At 44.1% G+C, this 18067-nt stretch overlaps 1 protein-coding gene across 5 annotated transcripts in view; it reads right to left on the bottom strand.

Moving 5' to 3' along the window:
- The window catches only part of LOC129697238 (protein eva-1 homolog C), a 271653-nt gene that overhangs the window by 91888 nt on the left and 161698 nt on the right, over positions 1-18067 (bottom strand). For all 5 annotated transcript variants that reach the window (XM_055635590.1, XM_055635589.1, XM_055635592.1 and 2 more), the window contains one exon: positions 6011-6154. In XM_055635590.1, the coding sequence (XP_055491565.1) occupies positions 6011-6154 (144 nt within the window). The remainder of the gene's footprint in view (positions 1-6010; positions 6155-18067) is intronic.

The following is an 18067-nucleotide window of genomic DNA, read 5'->3' as shown; positions in this document are numbered from 1 at the left end:
AATGCAGTTTGAATGATTGATCTGATCAATCACCACAGGGTGTCGTTATTTTAGCGGGCTGCAAATTTTAAAGAGAATTATCCAGTTAACGACTAGATACATTAGCATATAATACCACCCGTTTTATGTCAAACTCCCCCTGCTGGGGAAGAATATAAGTTACAGATATAATTGGATCGCAATACATTATGAGAAAACATTGGTGTAAACCTACCATCAGCAGTTCCTTCCTTCACATGAGAAAACGTAGGTTCTCAATCTTACAATGTTAATTTTAATTGCCTCATTTGGAAATAAAATGTGGTGACACATTTAGAAGCTATTTATTTCATTCAAATAAACTCTCAAGTGGAAATGGGGCAAAGTATATTTTGCATCTATTTGGCTAGAAATAGGCTGATTGTATCAAAACATTCCAGGGTTAATCTAATATTAATATTGTTGAAATTTTCTGATGTTATGAACACCACAGATGGGAACCTCTGCCCAACATGCTCCAGTAAGTTCACTTAATCAGGAGATCAGGAAATCAGATGTCAAAGGAAATGTAGATTCATTATGTAGAAATGTTGTTTCGTTGGCAGCAGCCGAGAAACCATAGAAACATAGAAACATAGAAATTAGGTGCAGGAGTAGGCCATTCGGCCCTTCGAGCCTGCACCGCCATTCAATATGATCATGGCTAATCATCCAACTCAGTATCCTGTACCTGCCTTCTCTCCATACCCTCTGATTCCCTTAGCCACAAGGGCCACATCTAACTCCCTCTTAAATATAGCCAATGAACTGGCCTCAACTACCCTCTGTGGCAGAGAGTTCCAGAGATTCACCCCTCTCTGTGTGAACAAAGTTCTTCTCATCTCGGTTTTAAAGGATTTCCCCCTTATCCTTAAGCTGTGACCCCTTGTCCTGGAAGGTTTGTTGCCTCCCTGGTGCCAGGGTTAAAGATATCACAGACCGACTTCAGAACAACCTCGAGAGGGAAGGTGAACAATCGGCAGTAGTTGTGCACGTAGGCACAAACGACATTGGGAAGAAGAGGAAGAAGAGGGTCTGAAACGCGAGATTAGATAGTTAGGAAGAAGACTGAAAAGCAGGACTAGGGTGGTTATCTCTGGATTGCTTCCGGTACCACGTGCTAGTGAGGTCAGGAACAGGGAGAGAGGGGACCTGAATGGTTGGCTGAGGGGCTGGTGCAGGGAGCAAGGGTTTAGCTTTATAGACCACAGGGGTCTCTTCTGGTGTAGGGGTGACTTGTCCAATAGGGACGGATTACCCCTTAACTGGAGGGGGACAGACGTTCTGGCAGGCAGGTTTGCTAGTGCTACACGTGTGGGTTTAAACTAAATAGTGGGGGGGAGGGATTGACAAATTGGGAGTATATAGATAGAGTTAAAGGGAAAGCAAGTATAGTAAAAGTTACAAAAGACTTCCAAAGCAATGTGAAGGAGAGTTTGAGAAAGGATAAGAGAATAAGGTCATGGCCAGTAGTGACCGGTGTGAGAGGGGAGGTGATTACCGAAGTTAAAGTGTTTATGAATGCGCGAAGTATAGGAAATAAAGTGGACGAGCTTGAGCCTCAGTTAGAAATTGGTAAGTATGATGTTGTGGGAATTACATAGACATGGCTGCAAGAGGACCAGGGCTGGGAACTGAATATTTAAGGGTATACGTCCTATCGAAAAGACAGGCAGCTGGGCAGAGGGGGTGGGGTAGCTCTGTTGGTGAGGAATGAAATTCAACCCCTTGAGAGGGGTGACATTGAAACAGGAGATGCAGAGTCAGTATGGATAGAACTGAGGAATTGTAAGGGTAAAAATACCCTAATGGGACATCCATCAAACAACACAATGGGACTTAGGCCCCCAAACAGTAGCCTGGATATAGGCTGCAATATGAATCAAGAGTTAAAATTGGCATGTGGCAAAGGTAATGCTACAGTTGTTATGGGAGATTTCAACATGCAGGTAGACTGGGTAAATCAGGTTGGTACTGGACCCCAAGAAAGGGAGTTTGTGGAGTGCCTTCGTGATGGATTCTTAGAGCAGCTTGTACTGGAGCCTACCAGGGAGAAGGCAATTCTGGATTTAGTGTTGTGTAATGAACCAAATTTGATAAGGGATCTTGAGGTTAAGGAACCATTAGGAGGTAGTGACCATAATATGATAAGTTTTAATCTACAATTTGAGAGGGAGAAGGGTAAATCAGAGGTGTCAGTATTACAGTGGAACAAAGGGGCCTGTGGAGCCATGAGGGAGGAGTTGGGCAAAGTTGACTGGAAAGATACCCTGGCAGGGATGACAGTGGAATAACAATGGCAGGTATTTCTGGGAATAATACAGAAGGTGCAGGATCAGTTCATTCCAAAGAGGAAGAAAGATTCCAAGGGGAGTAAGGGGCCTCGGCAGGGCCGGATTTACCTATAGGCTTCATAGGCTGATTGGGAGGGGCCTCACAAGTGGAATAGCCTAGGGCCTCTCTTCATCTAAATCTGGCCCTGAGGGCGACCGTGGCTGACAAGGGAAGTCAGGGACAGTATAAAAATAAAAGAGAAGATAACATAGCAAAGATGAGTGGGAAGCCAGAGGATTGGGAAACTTTTAAAGAGCAACAGAAGATAACTGAAAAGGCAGTACAGGGAGAAAGGATGAGGTACGAAGGTAAGCTAGCCAAGAATATAAAGGAGGATAGTAAAAGCTTCTTTAGGTATGTAAAGATGAAAAATGAGTTAAGACCAAAGTTGGACCCTTTAAGACTGAAAAGGGTGAATTTATTATGGGGAACAAGGAAATGGCAGACAAGTTGAACAGGTACTTTGGATCCATCTTCACTAAGGAGGACACAAACAAACTTCCTAATGTACTAGTGGCCAGAGGATCTGGGGTAACGGAGGAACTAAAGGAAATCCATATTAGGCAGGAAATGGTGTTGGGACTGGTGTGACTGCAGGCTGATAAATCCCCAGGGCCTGATGGCCTGCATCCCAGGGTACTTAAGGAAGTGGCTCTAGAAATTGTGGATGCACTGGTGATCATTTTCCAATGTTCTATAGATTCAGAATCAGTTCCTGTGGATTGGAGGGTAGCTAATGTTAACCCACTTTTTAAGAAAGGCAGGAGAGAGAAAACAGGGAATCATAGACCAGTTAACCTGACATCGGAGGTGGGGAAGATGCTGGAGTCAATCATGAAAGATGAAATAGCGGCACATTTGGATAGCAGTAACAGGATCAGTCCGAGTCAGCATGGTCTTATGAAGGGGAAATCATGTTCGACTAATCTTCTGGAATTTTTTGAGGATGTAACTAGGAAAATGGTCAAGGGAGAGCCAGTGGTAGTGTTTCTGGACTTTCAGAAAGCATTTGATAAGGTCCCACATAGAAGATTAGTGGGCAAAATTAGGGCACATGGTATTGGGGGTAGAGTGCTGACATGGATAGAAAATTGGTTGGCAGACAGGAAACAAAGAGTAGGGATTAACGGGTCCCTTTCAGAATGGCAGGCAGTGACTATTGGGGTACTGCAAGGCTTGGTGCTGGGACCACAGCTATTTACAATACATATTAATGATTTTGATGAAGGGATTACAAGTAACATTAACAAATTTGCAGATGACACAAAGCTGGGTGGCAGTGTGAACTGTGAGAAGGATGCTATGAGAATGCAGGATGACTTGGACAGGTTGGGTGAGTGGGCAGTTGCGTGGCAGGTGCAGTTTAATGTGGATAAATGTGAGGTTATCCACTTTGGTGGCAAAAATAGGAAGGCAGATTATTATCTAAATGGTGGGAAAAGGGGATCTGGGGGGTCCTTGTTCATCTGTCAATGAAAGCAAGCATGCAGGTACTGCAGGCAGTGAAGAAAGCGAATGGTATGTTGGCCTTTATAACAAGAGGAGTTGAGTATAGAAACAAATAGGTCCTTCTGCAGTTGTACATGGCCCTAGTGAGACCACACCTGGAGTATTGTGTGCAGTTTTGGTCTCCAAATTTGAGGAAGGACATTCTTGCTATTGAGGATGTGCAGCGCAGGTTCCCAGGGTTATTTCCCAGGATGGTGGGACTGTCATATGCTGAAACATATAAGATTATTAAGGGTTTGGACATGCTAGAGGCAGGAAACATGTTCCCGATGTTGGGGAGTCCAGAACCAGGGGCCACAGTTTAAGAATAAGGGGTAAGCCATTTAGAATGGAGATGAGGAAGCACTTTTTCCACACACAGAGTTGTGAGTCTGTGGAATTCTCTGCATCAGAGGGCGGTGGAGGCCAGTTCTCCAGATACTTTCAAGAGATAGCTAGATAGGGCTCAAGATAGCGGAGTCAGGGGATATGGGGAGAAGGGAAGAACGGGGTACTGATTGGGGATGATCAGCCATGAATGACGGTGCTGACTTAAAGGGCCAAATGGCCTACTCCTGCACCTATTGTCTATTGCCCATTGTCTATTTTGATACTGAAACAGTCCATTCAGCCCACTGCTTCAGTATCAAATGCTTGCTCGCTGTAGTCTAATTGTTGCACTCTTTCTTTCAGTAATACAAACTATTTTCCCGTATGTGGCTGTCAAATTCCCTTATGGTCGCTCTGACAAGTAGTAAATTACAGACCATCTCTGCTCTGCATTAAAAAGGCGTCTCTTCACATTCCCTTCGGATCTTTCGTCCATTAGTTTGGATCTACACCTTTTATCATTAGGCTGGCATCATGGAACTGGCACTATGCGACAAAGCTTGAATTAGCTATAATTTAACGTTAAAAATATAATGATGATATAGTTATCATGAGTGCTGAAATGTTATTTGGAATCAGAGGGAAGGAGCTTCCCCTGAATTGTGATAATTGTTTGTACATAATGTCATATATGATATCGGAATGGGAATGGGGAAAATGGAAGGAATACTAATTACATTGTGTTAACCATAAGAAGGTATTTTATATCAGAGCAACTCTTCCTTCACAATATTAAGACAGCCGTGGCTCAGTAGAAACCCTCCATTGTTATTCAGCCGTAGCAGCCTGAATTATCCACTTGCCACAACATCATCAACAGCAAATTGGAGGTGAAGGGAAGAATTGACCAGGGAGTTACCAAGCGAGCGGTCTTTGCGGAAAGCAGACAGGGGGGGAGATGGGAAGATGTGGCGAGTGGTGGGGTCACGTTGCTGGTGGCAAAAATGACGGAGGGCTATTTGTTGTATGTGACGACTAGTGGGGTGAAAGGTGAGGACGAGGGGGACTCTGCCCTTGTTACGAGTGGGGGGATGGGGAGAGAGAGCAGTGTTACGGGGTATGGAAGAGACCCTGGTGAGAGCCTCATCTATAGTAGGGGAGGGGAACCCCCGTTCCCTGAAGAATGAGGACATTTCCGATGCCCTGGTGTGGAACACCTCATCCTCTTTATTGAACTTTTGTAAATCTGATTTAAAGTTTTGAGTGTTTGAGAGGATCAGAAAACTTTTCCAAATATCACCCCTTCCCACCCCCCTTGGTCATCCAGATGTTTTAGAAAAACAAAACATCTTGTTGATTACATTGCTGCAGGATTTGATATGGTGGCGGTCTGCATTAACCAACCTGATCTCCCGGTGGCTCAGCTCTTCAACTACCCCTCCCATTCCGAATCCGACCTCTCTGTCCTGGGCCTCCTCAATGGCCATAGTGAGCACCACCGGAAATTGGAGGAGCAGCACCTCATATTCCACTTGGGCAGTCTGAACCCTAGCGGCATAAACGTTGAATTCACCAATTTCCGGTAGCCCTTGCTGTATCCTCCCCTCCTCAGCTCTCCCTCAGCCCTCGGGCTCCTCCTCTTCATTTCTCCTTTTTTCTCCCCCCCCCCCCCCCCCCCACCCAACATCAGTCTGAAGAAAGGTTTTGGTCCGAAACGTTGCCTATTTCCTTCGCTCCATTGATGCTGCTGCACCCGCTGAGTTTCTCCAGCACTTTTGTCTACCTTCAATAAAGAGCTGTTGGATTTTGATTACCTTCAGAGTGAATTAAACAGTCTTACCGCAGGTATATATAACGTTGAGAAATTTGCGAATGCCTGGATAGCAGGGATCACCAAACTCATAGGAACTGGCGTACACACTGCAACTTCTCTTCCTGTGGCATCGTTTAGTCATAATCTGTAAAGCTAAGGTTGACTGGCAGTCTGGAAGAAAAGAATAATAATTAGAGGTTCACAGAGCTGCACGAGGTTTCATTATTCCAGCAACTACTTGTTAAAGTTATATTCATTTTCAGACAAAAATTTACAGACAACTCCAGTCAATTTCTTAAGTAATAATAAAACACACTTTATATAAAACTTGGAAATCTAATTAATCACTGGTACAAAATCACCACATTCACATCCAGTTTGTGTCTTTCATGCATGATAGCACTTCAATTAAAATAAAACATTCAGGTCCATGTTAAAAATCGAGTGTGAGAAAAATACTTCCATTTATTTATCTTTTTGTCTTTTAAAAACAACCAGAAGGACTCCACAGATAACAAACATGGCTGGATGCCTAATTCAGAAGCTTGAACAAATAATCCAGAAGACGCAAGGTGAAGCAGCAGTTTCACAATTTTAATTGTCCATGTTGTAAAAAATCTTTGAAGTAAATAGTGGGACAGACAAAGCAGAGTCAGTGGATGTTGTTTACCTCGATTTTCAGAAAGCCTTTGATAAGGTGCCACATGTGAGGCTGCTAAGGAAGATGAGAGCCCATGGTATCAAATGGCAGATACTAGCATGGATATCAGGTTGGTTGGATGGCAGAAGGCAGAGTGGCAATAAAGGGGGTTTTTTATGGTCGGTTTCCAGTGACTAGAGGAGTTCCACAAAGGTCTGTACAGGGGCCGCTACTCTTCACATTGTATATTAATGATTTGGACGAGAGGAGTGAAGGCTTTGTGGCGAGGTTTGTGGTGGGACAGGTAGTGCAGAGAAACCAGGGACTATGCTGAAGGACTTGGACAGGTTGGGAGTGTGGGCAGAGAAGTGGCAGATGGAATATATTGTAGTCACAAGTGTGGAGTCATACATTTTGGTAGTAGGTATAAAGTCGTAGACTATTTTTTAAATGGGGATAGAATATAGAAATCGGAGCTATACATTGGGGTTATGGGGAGAAGGCAGGAGAATTGGGTTGGAGGAAGATCAGCCATGATTGAATGGCAGAATAGGCTTGATGGGCCGAATGGCCTAATTCTGCTCCTTTCACCTATGACCATATGATCTTATGAAGCTATCAGGTAATCTGACAATATAACACCATCTGATGATCTGGTCTGACTATTCATCGCATAATTTTCAAGCCCCAGAATGAGATTTGAATCAACAACTTTGTGACTCAGCAGTGCAAGTCCCATCTATGAGCTTTGTTGAAACCCAGCATCATATTCCACCAGGTTTTATGGTCAGGGTAGATGATTGAGCGGATTGGTTTCTCTACAAGATTAATTTGCCTCAAAATACCTGAGGCAATAGGCAATAGGTACAGGAGTAGGCCATTCGGCCCATCGAACCAGCACCGCCATTCAATGTGATTATGGCTCAACGTGATCAATGTCCACAATCAGAACCTCTTCCTGCCTTTTATGGGCTCTATCAAAGCTTTTGATACGATTCCATCTCTGGAGACTTAGCTGATGTTGAACTGCATTTATTTGTGTATCATATGATTGAACTGGCTGGAACATTTCCTGAGTGTCAGGGAATAGAGAGTAGATATAATGGACCGCAACTCGTTATTTCCCTGGGACAGCATCGTTCTTTTTTTTAATCACTTTACTCCCTCCTGACATCCACTACTTTTCTTATTATCATCACTGCTATCACGCCATCAATTCTGATACACATTTTCATAGTTATAGTTGACATGACACCATCCTGACTTTGCTTTGAATACATACAGTAAGGTGTGGGTTTGCCATCTCAATTCAAATAAAGTGAATAGGGATTCACTCCAGACCAATATTGATGTAAAATCATTTTGCTGGTATTTCTAGGGGCACACAAATAAAATAAAGTAACATACCACCCATTCCTAGACAGATTGTCTCTAATTTTTATAATCTTCAGTTTACATTAGGCAGGAAATGATGTTGGGTAGACAGATGTGACTGAAGACTGATAACTCCCCAGGGCCTGATGGTCTGCATCCCAGGGTACTTAAGGAAGTGGCTCGTGAAATCATGGACCCATTGGTGATCATTTTCCAATATTCTATAGATTCAGGATCAGTCCCTGTAGATTGGAGGGTAGCTAATGTTATCCTACTTTTTAAGAAACGTGGGAGAGAAAAAACAGGGAATTATAGACCAGTTAGCCTGACATCGGTGGTGGGGAAGACGTTGGAGTCAATTATAAAAGATGAAATAGCGGCACATTTGGATAGCAGTAACAGGATCGGTCCGAGACAGCATGAATTTACGAAGGGGAAATCATGCTTGTCTAATCTTCTGGAATTTTTTGAGGATGTAATTAGGAAAATGGACAAGGGAGAGCCAGTGGATGTAGTGTACCTGGACTTTCCGAAAGCATTTGATAAGGTCCCACATAGGAGATTAGTGGGCAAAATTAGAGTACATGGTATTGGGGGTAGGGTGCTCCTCGAGCCAGCACCACCATTCAATGTGATCATGGCTGATCACCCACAATCAGTACCCGTTCCTGCCTTCAAGTCAAGTCAAGTCAAGTCAACTCAAGAGAGTTTATTGTCATGTGTCCCAGATGGGACAATTAAATTCTTGCTTGCTACAGCACAACAGAGTATTGTAAGCATAAATACAGAACAGTTCAGTGTGTCGATTATAGCATAGACCATATATATCTACACATAGATAAACAGATAACAACAATAGGCTGTTATAGTTCAGAGTCTGTTTGTTGGGAGTTTAATAGCCTGATGACGGTGGGGAAGCAGCTGTTCCTGAACCTGGATGTACCAGATGTACCAGGTTTCAGGCTCGTGTACCTTCCACCCGATGGTAGCGAAGAGATGAGTGCGTGGCCAGGATGGTGTGGGTCCTTGATGATGTTGGCAGCCTTTTTGAGGCAGCGACTGCGATAGATCCCTTCGATGGTGGGGAGGTCAGAGCCGATGATGGACTGGGCAATGGTCACACCTTTCTGCATTCTTTTCTGCTCCTGGACACTCAAGTTGCTGAACCACGCCACGATGCAACCAGTCAGCATGCTCTCTACTGTGCACCTGTGGAAGTTTGAGAGAGTCCTCTTTGGCATACCGACTCTCTGTAGTCTTCTCAGCAAGTAGAGGCGCTGATGTGCTTTCTTTATAATTGCATCAGTGTGCTGGGACCAGGAAAGATCTTCAGAAATATGCACGCCCAGGAATTTGACGTTCTTGACCCTTTCCACCATCGGGATTGTGGGTCCCTATCCTACCCCTTCCAAAGTCCACAATCAGTTCCTTGGTTTTGCTGGTGTTGAGAGCCAGGTTATTGTGCTGGCACCATTTGATCAATAGGTCGAGCTCACTTCTATACTCTGACTCATCACCATCAGTGATTCGTCCCACAACAGTGGTGTCGTCGGCGAACTTGATGATGGAGTTCGCACTATGTCATGAGTATAGAGGGAGTACAGCAGGGGGCTGAGCACGCAGCCTTGAGGTGCTCCCGTGCTGATTGTTATCGAGGATGACACATTTCCACCAATACAGACAGACTGTGGTCTGTGGATGAGGAAGTCGAGGATCCAATTGCAGAGGGATGCACAGAGACCCAGATCTGAGAGCTTGGTAACCAGCTTGGAGGGGTTGATTGTATTAAATGCCGAGCTGTAGTCAAATAACAGCCTGACATATGAGTTTTTGTTATCCAAGTAGTCCAGAGCGGAGTGGAAAGCCAGTGAGATGGCATCCACCGTTGATCTATTGTGGCGGTAAGCGAACTGCAGTGGGTCGAGGTTCTTGTTGAGGTAGGAGTTGATTTGTTCCATGATCAACCTCTCAAATCACTTCATCACCACCGGCGTTAGTGCCAGTGGTCGATAGTCATTGAGGCACGTCACCTTACTCTTCATGGACACCGGTATTATTGATGCCCTTTTAAAGCAGGTGGGAACCTCAGACCTCAGAAGTGAGAGGTTAAAAATGTCCGTAAAAATTCTAGCCAGTTGGTCCGCACAGGTTTTTAGAACACAGTCGGGTATACCATCAGGTCCAGGCACTTTCCGAGGGTTCACCCCCCCCGAAGGAGCTTCTGACGTTGGCCTCTGTGACTGTGACTGAAATACCATCACGGTGAATGGGGGCTCGGGAAGGCACATCTGTATCCTCCCCATATCCCCCGACTCTGCTATCTTTAAGAAGCCTATCAAGCCCTCTCTTGAAAGTATCCAGAGAACCGGCCTCCACAGTCCTCTGTGGCAGCGAATTCCACAGACTTACAACTCTCTGTGTGAAAAAATGTTTCCTCATCTCCGTTCTAAATGCCTTACCCCTTATTCTTAAACTGTGTCCCTGGTTATGGACTCCCCCAACATCGGGAACATGTTTCCTGCCTCTAGCGTGTCCAAACCATTAATAATCTTACATGTTTCAATAAGATCCCCCCTCATCCATCTAAATTCCAGAGAATACAAGCCCAGCTACTCCATTCTCTCAGCATATGACAGTCCCGCCATCACAGTAATTAACCTTGTGAACCTACGCTGCACTCCCTCAATAGCAAAAATGTCCTTGCTCAAATCAGGGGACCAAAACTGCACACAATGCTCCAGGTGTGGTCTCACTGGGGCCCTGTGCAACTGCAGAAGGACCTATTTGCTCCTGTACTCAACTCCTCTTGTTATGAAGGCCAACATGCCATTCGCTTTCTTCAATGCCTGCTGTACCTGCATGCTTGCTTTCATTGACTGATGAACGAGGACCCCTAGATCCTGTTGTACTTCCCCTTTTCCCAACTTGACACCATTTAGATAATAATCTGCCATCCTGTTTTTGCTACCAAAGTGGATAACCTCACATTTATCCACATTAAACTGCATCTGCATCTTTAATGTGCTACACTCCGATGATGACAACTTTAAGTCACTTTATGTGCTACAATTCTGCACACATTTAAGAGGATGACCGTGGAATTTAAGACAAGAGTCTTAAACATTAACAGTTGGGTGGATATATTTTTAGCACCATCTAATTCCAAATGCGCTGTATGTATATTAATATTATGGAAGATCTAAATTTTACTGCTTCATTCTTTTAAGTTCAGTAAAGCCAGTAATCCGCTGAATCTTTGATCAATAAATATTTGGCACATTTAAGGGCCTGTTCCACTGACCAAATAATTCAAGAGTTCTCCCGAGTTTTCCCCTGATTCGAACTCAGAGAATTACGGTAATAGTCGCTCGTAGGTACTCGGGGCTTGTTGAAAAATCTTCACGAGCTTATCGCATTTCCCGAGTACTTGCCATTAGCGTTACGAGCCGCTAAGAGACGCCCCGAGCTCCGATGTACCCGCTACGTACATTCTACGTGCTTACCATGAGTTTGATTTTTTTTTAAACTCGGGAGAGCTCTTGAATTACCTCGTACAGTGGGACAGGCCCTTAAGGCATGAACAAAGTTCAGCAGTAAAATGGGAATTATATTCTTTGACCTAGTGACTCCTTTTACTTAAAAAACTGATATTAGTGAGGAATGTGATAGGAAAGTGGAAACAGCTGGGGACAAGGAAATGCTGCTCCTCGATATGGCAGAGGGTTATTTTAATAAACTTTAAACTCCTGTCCGAGCCTATTGACAGCCAGAACACATGCTGGCAACAAGAGGCAAAAGCAGATGGCTGAGGACCAAAGAGGATCATCAATCACGCAATTACTGGGAATAGGTGGGAATATCAATGTGATTGGATGGAGAGAAAGGCAAAAGAGGTGGAGTGCCTGATCATGATTGCATTATTTGGGAGAGAGAGGCTGAGAATGGGGTACTGGCAGTGACGGTTGTGATATGGAACTGACTTGATCATGACTGGAGCAGAGATGGTGGAAGTGGATGTCCAGCTGTAATTGTGAGGATGGAACAGAGGTGCTCCATTGGGAATGGAACATGGTCATATTCAGGATGAGGAGCAGGTTAGAACGTGTGAGCGATTATATAAAGCAGCAAGGGGCCCCAAGGTCTCTTCGTGGTGATGAATTCCACCCCTCCTACTCACAGGAAACACCAACAAATATATAGTAAATCTGACTTTTTAGGCTTTCTGAAGCCTCGGTGTAGCCCGCAGCAGACTTGGCTGAATGCAGCACCAACATCAGAACAAACTCGTATTTATATCAGTGCCCTGCTTTCATTACTGGAGAGCACTGTGCATTTACTGGAAACAACATTTTGCAATTTTGCAAACATAACAGTCATCACAATAACGTCTTATGGGTAGATCTTAGCAATGAGGGGAAAGAAGATTATGGTATCTCAATCTTTTCATAACCTTGTAGAACTGCATTCCAACTTGTATAAAGGTGTGTTTTCAAGCAAATGCAGATTTCTCTCCAAAAGTAATCCAAGGCCGGTTCTATTTCTACCAGTTTCTTCAGCTTCCACCTATAAGCGTGTTCAGTATTCCAAAAAACGCAAGGAATCATGGGATTTGTCAAAGGTCATCGATATAAAGGAAAAGCGAACAAAGCGCTGGCTGCATAAACAGTATGTAAATTCTTATCTTTATTCATAATTTATATGTAAAGATATATTTAATCTGAGGAACGGGGATGCCAGGTAGCAGGAGAGCGGGTATAACAGCGAGAGAGGGCAGATGCCAGTGGGAGACAGGGGAGAGTGCGCACAGACCCGCACCTCATCCGCAGCCAGCGTCGAACCCGTGTCCCCGGCGCTGTGGGCGCAGCCAAGCCACCTCTGGACCGCTCCGTCCCCTCCCCCACTTCCCGGGTGTGCCGGCCCCGACCAGGGGGGCAGTCGGAGAGATCTTGGGCGACGCTGGAGCGGCGGCCTACAGGCCCGTGGCCGGCGAGAGGATCCTGCTCCAGCCCGGCCCCGCTCCTAAACCCGAGGAACCCATTCCTTTTCTCACCCAGCCGAGCCACCGCAGCACCCCGTGCACACCCCCGCCAGCGCCGGGGAGGTTGGCCAGTTGCGCCCTCCGCCCCACCCAGCGGCCACTGGCCAAACCCCCCAGTGCCGGCAGCATCCCCGGAGAAAAGGAATGGGTGACATTTCGGGTCGAGACACTTCTCCAGAGATGTTGCCTGCGCCCCGTGTGCATCTCCGCCGCTACCAAACCTCTGCGTCTGAGTCACAACACCGTCCACCAGCAGGGCCTTTGATGCCGGAAAACATCAAGCAGCTCCAGTGGAACAGATTGCCTATCCCAGCTCTGACTGACTCACTGTTTGTAATGCCATTCCCTCCACCGAGTGGGCAAACCGACGACCACTGGACAGGGCGAGGGGCGCGGCCGGCGGTCCCTGACCCGCTGGGGGACAGCTCCCCCAGGAGCCCAAGTGGAGCCGGCACCGAGCCACCCCGCGCCGATTGTGAGCCCGGCCCAACACTTCCAGCCGCCTCCAGACGGGGAAGGGAAACCCGGGATGTGGAGGGGCGGGGGGGGGGCCCAGCAGCGGCTCGGCGGCGCCACGGTGCCAGAGACCCAACCCCGGCCCCACGCGGCAGCACAAAGCATAAAGCACTCACTGAAACAAAGGTCTGATAACCAAAGATAACACACAGCAGATCCGCACCCTCCAATGTTTATCTCCAGTGACCTAAGACCTGGGCATGTGCAGTCGGAATACCGAACTCGCTTATTCAACTACAAATGTTTTTATGTTGAAATAATGTTTGCACAATTTTATTTTTGCTTCCTATCACTGGCTTTTCATTTTCAATCAGGGAAAAGGCAAATCATAACACCTGGCAGAGATCTTTGAGGATGACAGTGTTAAATATTGAGAGGATCCTGTCATTTAATATCAAAACCAACAATATCTGGCCAACAGTAGTCTGCAGCCCCACAACTAGATGTGTAAATACAACATCAGGAGTGCTCACCATAATTTGGAAATAAACAGTGAATGTCAGTTCAAAGGAAAATTACTGGTAATTGCTCCATGCCTTTCCCTTGCCCAGCAACAAATGAAGCAGCCGCCAAGTAGTAACTCGTTGTGTAAAATCAGAAGCAGGAACTTTGAAATATTTACATTCTGAATCCACTCCTTTCATCTGTCCTGGAAATAATTGAAGTTGAGGTAAACACATTTAGATAAAAGGGAATTGGCCAAAGACGACTAACCCATCCCAGAGGTGTAATGGATTCTAATTAACCTTAAGTCAAGGACAATTCTGCAAATTACATCCCCCAGGACACAATGGTTTTCTACTGTACTACACAGCTGCAGCATGTGGTGCCCCATGTAATGAAGAGTGAAGGTTGGAAGAGAGTTTTTAAATCTGTTCAAATAGTTGCTATTACACTTGGAAGGAACTAATTCAGACCGAATCATTTGAACAAGTGAGCCAGATTCTTGGTTGCAGTAAAACTAATGATTAGAGCAGCTGTTATTTATGCAATAGTGGTACAAGCAATTTCAGGTGAGGATAAGTTATTTGATTAAATTAGGATACTCAAAAGCTGCCATCTATGTTCCACCATAAAGGGCCTGTCCCACTTGCGCGATTTTTTCAGCGACTTGTGGGCACCAGTCATTGTTGCAACAGGTTGCCAAAAATTTTCAACATGTTGAAAATCCAGCGGCGACCAGAAAAAGGTACGACCAGAAAACAGGGTGATGTTTGTTTGGTGGTAAGTAGTCGCCCAAAGAGTCGTACCTTTTTCTGGTCGCTGCTGGATTTTCGACATGTTGAACATTTTCGGCAACCTGCTGCGACTATGACGGGTGCCAGCAAGTCGCCGAAAAAAATCGCGTAAGTGGGACAGGCCCTTAAGATTTGCAAGAATGATCTTTTCCTGTCTGTCTCTCCACTGGCATTGTTTTGAATGTTGTGAATTTGCTTTATTGGCACTGCTGATACAAATTAAACTCACCACAGATATTTAGGACCCATAACTAGAAAAATCCTGTTAAAGTGTGTAAAAAGTTTTCATTGTCATTCAACCTCTTCGTAACCAAAATGTAACAATTAAAGTCTAGAGTCTCATTCCTTCAGAATGATAATTATTTCTCAAGATTTAAAAAAAACGTTCTGAAATATTAATATTTTTTCAACCTCTCTTTCCCTTGACATGTTTTTCTTTTGGCATTTGCTTTAATATTGAATTTACTCATTCTAATGTATGACTGTTAATCTCATTGTCTGTAACTCGCTCTGGTTAAGAAAATACTCTTGTTTGTTATTCATGCACTCAGATCCCAGATGCCCTCTATCTCGTCATCAGTTTGCATTTTCAACAACATAGGGAGGAAAACAATTTGAACAGACATTTTGAGCAGATTGAAACCTCCCCTTAGTTTTGGCACAACAAATCTAAATTTCTATTAGACTCGTGTAGCTATTCTATTATGTATTAAATCAGTGATCAGCAACAATCAGTTATTTTCATAAATATATCTTATTTGCACACAATCCAAGGAACATTCACTTGATTTGTTACACCAATATGTATTAATATAAATTAAGATCTCAGGTGGTAATTGGCGTGCAATGGCTACACCACTGTAAAATAATTCATACACAGGCACTTTCCATTCCATCACAACTAACTGGTGAGATGCAAGTAACATCTGAAAAAGTTTAATATATTAAATAGCTAACTTCCAGAGTCAAAACTGAAATACATTGCCATAAAAATATAAAACAATTTAGTTTAGAGAAGTGCGTTTGTTACTCATGTCAGCTGCTTCACTTATTATTTCTGTAACATTAATCTGTCTTGAACACATTATTGCTGTTTTTGTGAGATTCCTTCATTAATGTCTTTTATTCTCATTGTGGGTCAGGAAATAGAAAGAGAGAAGAAGCCTCAAACCTCTATCAAGCTATTCTTAAGTTATAAAGAACCACAATATTATACCTAGTGAAAGCATATTAAATCTGTCTCAGGTCAACCATTCATTCTCTCACAAATAATGGTCTTTTTTTTCCTAATTTCCCAACTCATCATCCTGTTGTAAATGAGCAATTGCCTGTGAGCAATGATGACAATTTTTTGAAAGAAGGCAGAAAATGCAATATTGGAAACTTTGCGTCAGCTCTATATTGTCTCTCAGGAGATCCCTTCCAAAAATGTTGCAAAGTCTCTCAGTAAGTTTCCAGATGTTTGCTGCATCCAAACATCACAAGTGCTTTGAGGTGCCAGCTGATCACGTTTCTAAAATATACTGAGAGGCAGAAATCATGGTTGTTATGTAGATAATGAGATTAGTGCCTGATCTTTTTCACACTGAGAGTTGTGAGTGTGTGGAATCCTTTGCCTCAGAGGGCGGTGGAGGCTGGTTCTCTGGATGCTTTCAAGAGAGAGTTCTTAGGGACGGCGGAGTTAAGGGATATGGAGAGAATGCAGGAACCGGGGACTGATTGTGGATGATCAGCCATGATCATATTGAATGGCGGTGCTGGCTTGAAGGGCCGAATGGCTTACTCCTGCACATATTGTCTATTGTCTATTTGTGGTATTTGGTCATCAGTCTCTTTCCCAGTTGACCAAAGACTGTGCTGGTCCTCTAGATATAGTGCTGAGTTATACCATGAACACAAGCACTGGTAACTCTAATAAATAATCCACGTTTCATAGCTTCTGAGAAATCTCAAATATTGTGAATTTTATTATATGAAGGCACTATTCTGACACCAATGTAGATTATAAGATCGTGTGAGGGAGACAGAATTACGCCATTTGGTCCATCAAGTCGTAGAGTCATAGAGTGATACGGTGTGGAAACAAGCCCTTCAGCCCAGCTTGCCCACACTAGCCAACATGTCCCAGCTGCTCATGTCCCACCTGCCAGAATTTGGTCCATATCCTTCCAAACCTGTCCTATCTATGTGCCTGTATAACAGCTTCTTAAATGTTGGGATAGTCCCTGCCTCAAATACCTCCTCTGGCAGCTTGTTCCATACACCCACCATCCTTTGTGTGAAAAGTTACTCTATTAAATCTTTACCCCTTCACCTTAAACATATGTCCTCTGGTCCTCGATTCACCTACTCTGGGCAAGGGAATCTGTGCATCCACCCAATCTATTCCTCATGATCTCATACACCTCTATAAGATCACCCCTCATCCTCCTGCATTCCAAGGAAGGGAGCCAGCCTACTCAACCTCTGCCTATAGCTCAGACCCTCTAGCCCTGACAACATCCTCATTCCTAGTTCCCTTTCCAGCTTGGCAACATCTTTCCTATAACACGGTGCCCAAAACTGAACACATTACTCCAAATGTGACCTCACCAACATCTAATACAACTGCAACATGTCCTCCCAACTTCTATACTCAATACTCTGGCTGATGAAGGTCCAATGTGCCAATAGCCTTTTTGACCACCTTATCTAACTGCAACGCCACCTTCAGGGAACCATGCACCTGCATTCCTCGATCCCACTATCCTACAACACTCCCCAGAGCCCAGGCGCGTACCGTGAGTAATTAGTCAAGGTAGGCAGTGGCTTTTAAAAATCTTGGAAACCTAGCGTGCGCAGATTGTTCTCTCCCCGGTCAGCTGTCGGTCGGCTTTTTTAAAAAATCTTGGAAACCGCGCATGCGCAGATTGTTCTCTCGACTTTTATCAAGTAATTTGGCTTCAAAAGGTCTTATCTCTTAATAAAGTATTTAAAAACATATAGCTCAAAGAAATTGACCATATTATTTGTACATGAAATCCATTCTTCTCTCTTTGTTAGCAGCAAAAATATCCATAACTTTTTCATTAAAATTAGCAGTGGACTTTGCTCCATCTGAGTAAATCTTTCCTTTTCGTTAGAAATTAAAGCAAGTGATGAAAGCCTTTCATTGGACATTCTATTCCTGGTGAAGTTTTTAATTCTTTTCAAAGCTGAAAATTATCTCTCAACATAAACTGTTGTAGCAGGAATTGTTAAAACTTAATTGTAGCAGCTTCACAGCTTCAGTGAACTTT

Source organism: Leucoraja erinacea, chromosome 5, assembly GCF_028641065.1.
Source record: "Leucoraja erinacea ecotype New England chromosome 5, Leri_hhj_1, whole genome shotgun sequence".
NCBI lineage: Eukaryota > Metazoa > Chordata > Chondrichthyes > Rajiformes > Rajidae > Leucoraja > Leucoraja erinaceus.
Note: the sequence above shows the minus strand (reverse complement) of the source record. Positions and strands in the feature narration are given on the sequence as shown.